Source organism: Scyliorhinus torazame, chromosome X (assembly GCF_047496885.1).
Source record: "Scyliorhinus torazame isolate Kashiwa2021f chromosome X, sScyTor2.1, whole genome shotgun sequence".
NCBI classification, from domain to species: domain Eukaryota; kingdom Metazoa; phylum Chordata; class Chondrichthyes; order Carcharhiniformes; family Scyliorhinidae; genus Scyliorhinus; species Scyliorhinus torazame.
In genome coordinates, this window is record NC_092738.1 from 25142221 (window position 1) to 25153942 (window position 11722).

Sequence of the window (11722 nt, forward strand, 5' to 3'; positions counted from 1 at the left end):
ATCTCGTAAAGATGTGGTGGGTTAAAATCTTGGCTGTGGTCTTTGCCGTGTTAGTTCTGGATGGGAATGCTTCCACCCATTTTGTAAACATGTCTATCACCACGAGTACATATTTATAACCATTCCTGCAAGGGGGCAATGGTCCTATAAAATCAATCTGGAGGTTAGTCCAGGGGCCATTAACGGGTCGGGTGTGACTAAGCTGAGCCTTTTTTGTGTACCTGTCCGGGTTGTTCTGGGCACAGATAAGGCAATTCTCAACGTAGTGAGTTACATCATCCTTTAAACTCGGCCACCAACAGAGCTGCCTGAGGTGGGCTGTAGTGGGATCGATTTCCTGATGTCCATGACCGTCATGGAACAAACAAATGAGCTGATTCCTGTCCTGTTCAGGAACCACATAAAGGGTGTCTTTTAACACCACACCGTCATGTGTGGTCAGAGCATATTTAAATCTATCATAGGGTGCTGGATAGTCTCCTTTTAAAATCTCCCTGAGATTGCTGTCCTGCTTCTGGGCCTGCACTAAATTCTCGATATTAGTCTGCGAGACCTGAACTGCATTCACTGGTGCACTTTCGGGGGGTGTCCAAAAATATCCGTGCCCGGAACCTGCTTTAGCCAGTGCGTCGGCTTTTACATTTCCAGGGGGGGCAGAACGATGGTGACTTCGAACTTTAACTATCCCAAACGTCCTGTTCTGTGCTCGCTCTAAAATGTGACGGAGCAATGGGGCTGAAGGGAGGGGTTTACCATCTGCGGGAACAAATCCTCTTGCTTTCCACAGGGGTAGGAATTCCGTAAGGCTGTTGTAGACATAGAGGCTGTCCGAATATATGTCTGCTGGGCTGGGGAAGGAATCTGGGTGTTCCACTATGTATGCGATGGCCGCACGTTCTGCTGCCTGCGCGCCTAAGTGTCCTGGAAGTTTTATTGCTATTTCTTCTAGGGCGCGTCCCTGCGCGTCCTCGACGTAAATGCCGCATCCTGTAATGCGCTTCCCTTCTAATATTGTGGAAGATCCATCCACATATATCCTAATGGGTTCGCACGTGTCTGTGTGCGTGGGGCTCTGGGTTGAACTACCTATCTTTCTTGGGGGTGTTTTAGCAATAAAGGGGCCTGTGTTGTGGTGTGGAGAGAGAATTTCGCATTCATGGGGGGTTCCGGGGTACTGTAGGTTGTTGGCTAAAAAAGTGAGAGTCTTTGTCCTTTTAACAGTGATGTCCCGTCCCTGCAAAAGAAGGGTCCATCTGGCTGCTCTGACTAACTGTACGGTCCTTGAGTCGTCGTCCAGTAAAAGTTGGGTGGGGGGGTGTTCCGTGCGAATTGTGATGGGGTTCAGTCCGGTTATGTACGAAAAATACTGTACTGCCCTAAAAACTGCGAGCAGGTGCCTCTCACAGGCTGAAAATCCCTGCTCCACACATCTAAAACTCTGGAGGTGTAAGCCACGGGCCTTAACTCGTCGTGCCGTTCCTGGAGGAGCACGGCCGAAAGGGTGCGGTCTGTGGTCACTACCTCTATCGCATAGGGGGAAAGCGGGTCTGGAACTTGTAGTGCGGGGGCTGCTATGAGTGCCTGTTTTAAAGAGTCCACAGCATCCGTATGCTCCGGAAGCCATTCCCAGGGGGCTCCTTTCTTTAGGAGGTCTGAGAGGGGTGCTGCCTTGCTGGCGAAACCGTCAATGTGGTTTCGGCAGTAGCCAACCAGTCCTAAAAACGACCGGAGGGCTGAAACGTTCTGAGGAAGGGGCAATTTAGCAATCGAGTCAATCCTTTTATGCTCAATCTCACATTTACCGTGCGTGATAAATGTTCCCAAATATATCACCTTGTTTTCCAAAATCTGGGCCTTTTTGGGGTTAACTTTACCTCCAATTGCTTGTAGGAGTTCCAGGAGTTCGGACAGAAGCTCGATGTGCTCTTCCTTGGTGTCTGTCTGCAGTAGTAGGTCGTCTACTTACTGGACCAGACATTCGGAGTGAGAAAATTTTGATAAACCATTTGCCAGCTGGCGGTGGAAAATGGAGGGGGAGTTGTGGAATCCTTGTGGAACGCATGTCCACGTGTACTGTTGATTTTTAAAGGTGAAGGCAAATTTGTGCTGGCACGCCTTTGCCAATGGAATGGACCAGAATCCATTACTGATATCCAAAACCGTAAAGTATCGGGAATTGAGTCCCTGCTTGAGCATGGTCTCGGGACTTGTTGCTACTGTGGGGGCTGCTGCGGGGGTGACTTTGTTGAGTTCCCGGTAATCGATGGTCAGTCGCCATGATCCATTGGGCTTTCTCACTGGCCAAATCGGGGCATTATTAGTGGAGGCTACTGATCTAAGTACGCCCTGCTCTAATAAGCTGTTGATTACTTTTGCGATTTCTCCCTCTGCCTCTTGGGGAAATCCATATTGTTTGTGGGGTCTAGGGTCAGGTCCTGTGATTTGTACTGAACCAGTCATCCGGCCACAGTCGTGTTTGTGGGTCGCGAATGCTGTCCTGTTCTTTTGTAACACTGCCCTAACCTGCTTGTCTGTGCTAATTGTAGTCGGGTTAAACCAAAATTCGCCTACTGCACTAATTTTGTTCGCGTATTCACCTATGGTGAGCGTTGCGGGGGCTCTTGCAGATTTTGCCATTCCCCAGACACACTGGTTGACTGGATCAAATGAAAGGTGGTGGGAATTCATAAAGTCTATTCCCAGAATGTGTTCTGCTGTGTGGGGCAGGTCAACTAAAACTACGGGGTGCTTGGTGGTGATGTTGCCGATTTGGATGGGTACAGGGGCTGTGATGTGTCCCTGCTGTGAGTGGCCTGTAAAGCCGCTGAGGGTGATAGTGGCTGTAGTGGGCCACGTGTCCTTTTGAAACATGGTGGAGGAATTTATTGTGGTGCGGGACCCTCCTGTGTCCCAGAGAAACTCGATGGGCTGTCCCCGTATTTTTGCTGCAACTACAGGTCGTCCGGACCTATCCCAAAGGGTGTCGCAGACCCAACTGGGGGAGCCCGAACACAGTCAGTCCGTTCCGTTCAGGTCCGTCTGATCTGAATGGGTGCTCACACTATGTATGGGCTCTGTCTTATTCTTACTTAGAGTGCCCGTCTGCTGGGCTCTCTGGCTTTCGTGGGGCATTGCACTCTCTTGCAAAGTGTCCCAACTGTCCACAGTTGTAACACTCCTGTGACTTTTGTGGGGGGGCTGTTCTTGCCTTCATTTACCCATGCGGGGTTCTGGTGTGTTTTAACTGCTTGTATGTCTGCGTCGGCCTGCTTTTCTTCGGGATTTTTAACCACGGGTTTGTTTTGTACAGACTGCTCCCAGGTGCGGGACAATCTTTTTACGACCAATTATGAGTCTCCTGAGGGATCATAATTCGTGCAAGCTTTTTGTTCTGTTTCTGTGGCATGGGAGATAAGGGTGCGGGTCCATTTGACCATATTGTCTGGGGACAGTCTCCAAAAACTGCTGCAAAATGGATCCACAGGCATCCAGCAAACGCTGTGGGGTGCTCGGTTTTCTTTTCCCTGCATTTATTGAGGCCATCTACGGGGTCACCCCGGTTATACCCGATCGCGTCTAGGACCGCGGTGTGCATTTCTGCCTCCTCCTACATTCTGTGGGTCGGGAAAGGCTGCTACGATCAAAGGGTCTAAACTCAAAACTGTGAGCTTCATGTGCTCCCGTTCATCCAGGCCGTACATGGTCGCCTGCTGCTTTACTCTGGCAAAGAAGTGGTGGGGGGGTCTGAGGTGGGGATGAACGGTTTGATTTTCTCGCACGCGTCCCGTAATTGGGTCACTGTTAAGGGGGTGGTGTACAGAAATTCCGTATCGTCCGATGTGGCTGTGCGGTGGGTGGTTACTGGGTTCATTGGAGCCTGAACTATCTGCTCGATGGGGGGTTGGGGTGCTTTCCTCTTTTGGGGCTTTCCCTGCACACATGTTCCCTGAATATATCTCTGCGCTGTCTCATTCAACTCTTCCCAATCAGGGCCGTCTTCCTCATCTAATTTTGCTCCAAAGGTTTCCTGGAATCCTGTTTGAACTGAAAGCAGAGATTGCAGCTCTGCAATCTGCTTCCGGCACTTTGCGTGGTCTAGTGAGCTTTGTCTTTGCTCCGTGGTGGCAGCATGGAGTGCTCTTAACGCTGCCTTCAGGTCACTACACTGCCTCTGCAATGCCTCTACCTGCTTCTCGGTTTCTTCTCGCACCAGGACTGCACGTTGCGTGTCCTGATAGGCCTTTTCGTACTGGGACTGGAAGCTGCTTAAGTGCGCCAGACAAGACTGGTGTGCCCACTTGGCATCACCCACCTCTCTGTCTTTTGCTGCCAACTTCCTCCTTAACTAAGTTCTCTCTTTCTACCTCACTGACATCGACCTTGCTCGTTCGATGTATGCCTTCTACCTCTTTCCGGAGCGTCCTGATGACCTCCTCTGTGCCTCGCAATTGTGCCAAGCAGGACACGATTGCCATCAGCTTGCGAGCTTTTCCTAAGCTCTTCTTGTGAATCTTGCTCAGGTTCTCCCACCAAGTATGTCCTATACTCCCGGGACCTGTTTCCTAATTCCTACAGAATTCGCTCCAAAGGGGCCATCCTTTGGACATCCAAAGCACATTTATTATACACAGTAATCGCTACTCATACATAAATTCTATTTCTAAGCTACCCTTTGAGGTACTTCCTGATTTCCTCTTCCCAAACGGGGCACTGTCCTACTCTACTGCTGCTGGTCGCTGCGACCGCAAATTCTTCTGGGTTCATGAGGCGTTGCATTGCCATCTTTCTTATCTGAATGGTTCTTTTAAATTTGGAACAGGGAGACTAAGGCGGTGCTGTAATTACGGATACGGCTTTTGCTAATTTCCGAAATACAAACTCCCGACAGTTTTGTCGCAACAAAAAATCGATCAGTTTACCTTATAGCCCTGTTAGTTACGCATGCATTTAACACAATTCCGAATTATGAAGATTGATCAGAACTGCTTGAACACTTGTGGTTTTCTGTTCCCAATTGGATCTCTAATTCAAATTCTTGGGTTCTCCCGGAGTGGTTTTCCACTTCTAGATCGGGTCCTGTCAGATGTCGCCAGTAATATGTTGCTAACTTTTGGTTGGTTCAATTGGCTCTGTTTTATAACCTTTGCTCTCGAGTCGCCAGGTATCTTTATGATACCGCCACGAGGTTCAAGTTCAAGTAATGATCAATAACTCAATACACCAATTAGTAAGATTCAAATCAAAGCACATTTATTATACACAGTAATCGCTACTCATACATAAATTCTATTTCTAAGCTACTTCTACAACTAACAGGCCTATACTTAACTTGGAACTGGCCCACCAGGTCAGGGAAACGAATGGCCTTTCGTTCGGGTTCTGAGTCTGCGGGATTCGAAGTTGGTACGGATTGGTAGCTAGGAGCGCCTATCTCGTAGCGAGCATTGACTTAAGACTTACTGGATCTCAGCGGCAGCTGCACCGGTCACTGTCAAGGGTTGGTTCGCGTTGCTGAGTGACCCGGTCAAGAAGAACGATTTGAACTTGGGGGCTTAACTTTATAGTCCCCAGGGGCTTCCCGCCTTTCGGGGCGGACCCTGTACCTGTTTCCAAGTGATTGGACTTCGTTCCAATCGCTTGGTTCGATTTCTCCGCTACTGGAGCGGTTCCCTGATCGATGGGCAGTCTTGAGGTGTCCGTTAACCTCTTTTGTGTTGGCTCCTGCTGGCGCCGAGGAGTCTGGCTTGGCTTTGTTTAGCCCAAATGTTTCGATTGTACCTGGGGATCGCTCATTAGTATGTCGATGGCTGCTACATTATTATGCAGATGGCTGCTTGTATCGATGCTGTCTGGGCTTTTGCAGAGTTTAATACACAGTAAACTTGCGCCTGCTGGTTTCTGCCTGTGTTGGTTGAATTTCCCTGCAGCCTTTGCCGTTCTCCATTTTACGTCGGGAGTTGGCCAACCCAGGTGGCTACAGTACAAAATACCCCATCTGATTGAAATGGAGAACAGCATAAGTGTGATGTACATTTCAGCTAATCGGCTTCAGTATGAAATAATATATGTGTGGATAATTCAAGTGAAAAGGTCTGTTATTGAATATTGCACTGTTTAAAATCTTCGATGCAAAGTTACAGATCATTTATTTTGCTCATCTGGGAAGCTTTATAGTAGTTCCAACAACAACAGAGTTAAAAATGTATCAGTTGATGCCTGAATGTTGACTGTTCACTTTCCATATTCTGCCTTTAATAATGTTCTTTTTCTTTCCAGCTGACTTATGACTATAAGTTTGATTTTGAAGATGATCAGCACAAGATTCCATGTCATTGTGGAGCTCTCAACTGCAGAAAGTGGATGAACTAAAACATTTAGAGCAATTTTAGCTGGTTCAGAATTCACAATTACAGATAGTTCAGAATTCTGGACTTAGTATCTGGTATACTCCGAGAAATCATTTTGACAGATATTGCTACATGGAGTCTCGCAGCAAAACTATGGAGATGGGAAAAGTCTCACTAGTTTACAAAGAAGTATTTACCAAATTTCATGTTGAACAATATCTGTAGTTGGGAGATAGTGTAGTGATCGTGTTAATCTCTGATGTGCAGAACCTTTTAACAACATTTAGTGCACAATGAGATACTAAAATGAATGGACTGAGCAGGTGTACAGAGATATTAAGATACACAGCCAACGACTGCGTTTCCTGCCAGGCCTGTGGGTTGCTTCTGAATGTAATCTATGGATTTTTTTTGTCTATAGTGCCCGCAAAAGAAAGAGGGAGAGAGAGACTATGAGAATCTCTCATTGTGCAGACCTTTTCTGATGGGACAACCTTAAGGGCAGATCGTATTTCTGTTCTAATGAAGTCCAGTCAAAGGAGGGAAATTGAGACCACAAAATCCACCAGCTTTCCTATCTCTGCTGGAGGTGGGGGGGAACGGTCTCTGACTTTAGACAGGTGTACTACATCTCAAGGTGAAAGGGAATGAGGTTTTGATCTGACCAGATTTTTTTTTGTTTTAAAATGCAAGTATGTTTGAACATTGCGGGTATAAGTAAAATTGACACAAGTTGTGTTTTTTATATGGGAGGCGGGTGACTTGAAACCAAGGCAGCGATTTAAGCAGCACTCCTTAAAAACAGCAGAGTTTTAAAGAGATGGTGTCCATTGGGTGTGATAAATTTGAATGCATTAATAGATTTGGATTTTCCACACTGTTTGCCGAATTGTATGCTGGAGAATTAGTGTGGAATTTCTTGTTTGCAAGATTTTTGGTTACTTTGCCAGAATCAGCAATGTTGACTTTTTAAGCAACAGTCCCATTTTGTGTGTTTATTACTATCACCAGATTGTAGTTTATTTGAAAGGAATTTCGCTCCATAATTGACCAAAACCTAAAAAGTGGAAAGACATAATGAAGTAAGCTTGGTAGAAACTGAGAAATGTTAAGCATCCATCCATGTTGGTCACCTCATGTAAAATCTGGGTGACTATCTCGGAAATGTTGATCTTCTATACATTGTTACTGAAAAGTAAATGTGCAAAAGATACCTTTTGAAAGACAATCCATATTAGTAAGAGCTCACTCGGACCAGTTGAATGGTTCTCTGTTGGGGATTTACTGGAAACAACTTAATATATTGAGTCTCTGGGCTGGCACAGACCATTCTACTACTGTTAGCGATGCGATCTGGTTGTAACTGTCCAGTTGGAAACCAGGGTTCAAATTGATAAATTGACCAGCTCCCAACTCTGAATCTGAACGATCCCTAAGGATCCTGACAAAATACGTTTCCATGATTGGTGACGTTTTTCTCCAACATTTATATTGTTTCCAAAGTAGAAGCAACAACGCACCAGTCATACACGGCTATCTTAATTTGGACGATCAGGACCTATAACCCCAATTATAAGTCCTCAGTTGCTGATCAATAATGTAAAACATAAGTGAAAATGAGGGTGGCACTTGACTTGGTCTTGAGCCACCTCAATCCTGATCAGTCATAATCGACAGGCGAGTGGCTAGGGCATTTGATTCAACGCACAAACGGACTCTCTCTGAAATCTCTTGCAGAGGAGACTTGCACTGAAGGATTTCTCACCTACTTGATTCCACAAGTCATTTTACTGTAGTTTTGTTCCTGTAATATATATATAAAAGTGTGAATTTTATTCGGAACAGTAGGATAGGTCTGGATGGGGGAGATTTTTTTTTTATTGGCGCGATTCATTGAAAGCTGCTGCCCCCACTACATCTTCTCCACGCTGCAATTGTAAAAATGTAAATAGAAAACTTGTAGAAATCTCCAAAGCAGAAACCACTGGATCAGATTCTCATTCGTACAAATGAACGGTTGGTATTGGTGATATAAAATAGCTGCTGGGTGGATTGAAGCAGGGAAGATATTAGCATGCAATGAGAAGATTCTAGGTAATATAGATCATGTTAGATAAATTTAAGCTTACAGTGTTTTACTGTTTTTATAATAAACACTGATTTCACCCCTCCAACTGACAGGAGCCGGGGTGTCTTTTAATGGAAGATTCTAATTTAAAAATGGGGCTTTTATTCATTTGAACTGAAAATGTCCGCAGAGCCCTAATGCATTGTGGGATCCCACTTCCCTGCCCACCATAGTTGGGGAGGTTCCAGTCACGTAATGTATTGTTGGAACGTGCTCAGTTAACAAATGAAGATGTCCTATTTGCAGTAAAGCCTTGTTCATACTGTTTACACTCTGAGCTAGGTATTTTGTGGTGCATTTTATCCTTGCAATTGGGGCAAAAACAAAAACAGAGATTTCTGAGTATTTTTTAATGAAAAAGTAAAGTTCCAGATTATGAAAGTTTTTTTTTTTTTTTTTTTTGTTTGTGTTGTGTGCATTCTGTACAGCAAATGTTGTCACTGGTAATGAATTAAAATTATCCTTTTTTTATTGTATGTGGCATGTTTTTTTTTGTACTGAACATAAGTTGAATTGTATATAATTTATGTCGAAGAGCCGAGGTGTTTCTTGACTATGTATTAAATTTCCTGCAGGAATAAGCTTATTCTGTACATCCCTGGTACATGTAGAGACCGTTTATGATCATGTTGGCTAGATTGTACAAACCTTTTTTAAATACAAATGTAGCATCTTTGCATTACTGTATGATAAATAGGGACATCTGTTCCTACAAAGGTGAATTTACTGCATTAAAACTGTTTGAAATAAAATCATTCTTTGCCTACATTTATTTGTCTTGGGTTAGAGTAGAAGAGAACCTAGTCTGCCATGGTAAAAATCCATACTGAAGAGCATCTCTTTGTATGGTGAATGGATTTTGATCAGTTATAATTTGGACAATTTTCTCGGCACAAATCTAATTAATGTGTGTTGATGGTCGATAGACATTTGTGGATCTGAAATTTAACATGGAAAAATACAAGGGGGGAGTGATAAAACTTTGAAAGCGGCAGAGACACTTAGGGCTTTAGATACACCTTCAAAAATGAGATACGGTAAATAATGAAAAGATACATGCAGGATTCTTGGCTTCATAAATAAGTGCTTTGAGTACAAGATCAAAGAGGTAATGCGAAACCTATATATTAAAAACATAATTGATTAGGCTGCAGTTAGTTACTGTGTCTCGTTTTGGATATTTTACTTCAATATACAAAAAGGGTGGAGTATCTCTGCACACCATTCCTTTAAGAAAGTATCGAAGTGCAACCTCTTCAAAAGGACGAGGAAAACATTCTTGTGTGGTAGAATTGTAAACCTTGAATATATTTGTCCAATAGAAAATAAAACCAAGGCTGGAAATACTCAGGAGGCCAGGCAGCATCTGGAGAGAGAGACCGAGTTAGTGCATCAGGTCAGTGACCCTTCAACAAAATGGTGGATCTTGGGATCTTGTATATTGAAGTAAGATATCCAAAACAAATACATTTTTAAAAAAAATATTTTTATTCACCATATCTTCATTTTCACCATATAAAAGAGGAACAAAAACAACCTCAACAGTATATAAAAAGAGACAATTCAACCCCCCAACCAAAAAATAAACCCTACCTTCGATCTCTTCCCCCCCCCCCCCCCCCGGCCGTCAACGGTAACCAACTCCTGGAAGTGCATAATAAACAAACCTCATGAATTGTAGAACCCCTCCTTTGCCCCGCTAAGCTCAAACTTCAACTTCTCCAGGGTCAAAAACTGCAGCAGGTCCCCTCCCCCACCACGCCGAGGCACAGGATGGAGCGACTGACCTCCACCCCAACAGGACCCACCTACGAGTGATAAGCGAGGCGAAGGCGAAAACGTCTGCCCCGCACCCGCCTGCAACTCAGGCCAGTCAGACACCCTGAGTATGGCTTCTGGGGAGTGTGAATAAATTTTGCCAAGCAGTTTCGAATTTGGCTCAAGCAAAAAGTTTATTCTTTCACGGGATGTGGGTGTCGCTGGCTCGGCCAGCATTTATTGCCTATCCCTAATTGCCCTTGAGAAGGTGGAGGTGAGCTGCCACCTTCAACCGCTGGAGTCACTGAGGTACAGGTGCACCCACTGTGCTGTTAGGGAGTCCCAGGATTTTGACCCAGCGACAGTAAAGGATACGGCGATATTGTTCCAAGTCAGGTGTTGAGTCACTTGGAGGGGAACCTGCAGGTGATCGTGTAGTGGGTAGGTATTGTGGGTTTGGATGGTGCTGTCGAAGGAGCCTTCGTGAATTGCTGCAGTGCATCTTGTAGACCGTACACACTGCTGTCATTGTGTCAGTGGCGGCAGAAACTAATGTTGAAGGTGGCGTATGGGGTGCCTATCAAGTAGGTTATTTTGTCTTAAATGGTGTCAAGCTTTTGAGTGTTGTTGGAGCTGCATTCATCCAGGCAAGTAGAGGGCATTCCATCACACTCCTGACTTGTACTTCTCTTCTGTTGTGAAGCACTATTCAATGATCACTAGCGAGCAATATAAAAACATGGATAAGAGTTTATACAAATATTTAAATAGGAAAAGAGCAGCTAAAGCTGGTGCTGGTCCTCTGGAGGACGAGTCTGGAGAATAAATAATGGAGAGTGAGGAACAGGTACATTGTGTCTCCTTTTTAAGATGAATGTGTGGGGGGGTAAAATTCTGAGGGTCGTTAGTCGATGGAAATTTCTTTCCTGAAAGCAGTGATGGCTGGGCCATTGAATTTATTCAGTGCTGATTTTTGAAAGACGAGGAAGTAGAGAGTTGGGAGACAGACTAAGTGGAATTGACACCACAAATAGATGAGCCTTGATCTTAGCAAATGGCGGAGCAGGCGCAAAGGACCAAATGGACGGCTACTGATCCAAAGTCCTATGTTTCTGTAGAACAGTAAATCCATTGAAGGATGAGGTATCTCGTTTTTTTTTAATTTAGAGCACCCAATTCTTTTTATCCAATTAAGGGGCAATTAGCATGACCAATTCGCCTACTCTGCACATCTTTTTGGGTTGAGGGGGTGAAACCCACGCAAACTGGTATCTAGTTTTTAATTGGTTTCTTGCCCACAATTCCCCAGTGGCGTCAGCAGTATGAGTTGACACTGCCTCTTGTTGCTATAGTATAACACTCGTTACATTGCCAATGTCTCCCACAGCACAAATAACTGGTAATTCACTTCACACTGCACTATTATTTTTGCCCCCTGTCGCTGAATTAATTCGAGCTTTGCTGGTGAATGTGAAGTTATGTGAGCGCT

General features: G+C 44.7%; 1 protein-coding gene across 21 annotated transcripts in view; it reads left to right on the forward strand.

The window, feature by feature from the left end:
* The window catches only part of kmt2d (lysine (K)-specific methyltransferase 2D), a 306604-nt gene extending 297377 nt beyond the window's left edge, over positions 1-9227 (forward strand). For all 21 annotated transcript variants that reach the window (XM_072493795.1, XM_072493792.1, XM_072493808.1 and 18 more), the window contains one exon: positions 6277-9227. In XM_072493795.1, coding sequence (XP_072349896.1) covers positions 6277-6369 — 93 coding nt within the window. In that variant the 3' untranslated portion in view covers positions 6370-9227. The remainder of the gene's footprint in view (positions 1-6276) is intronic.
* The last annotated feature ends 2495 nt before the right edge of the window (positions 9228-11722 follow it).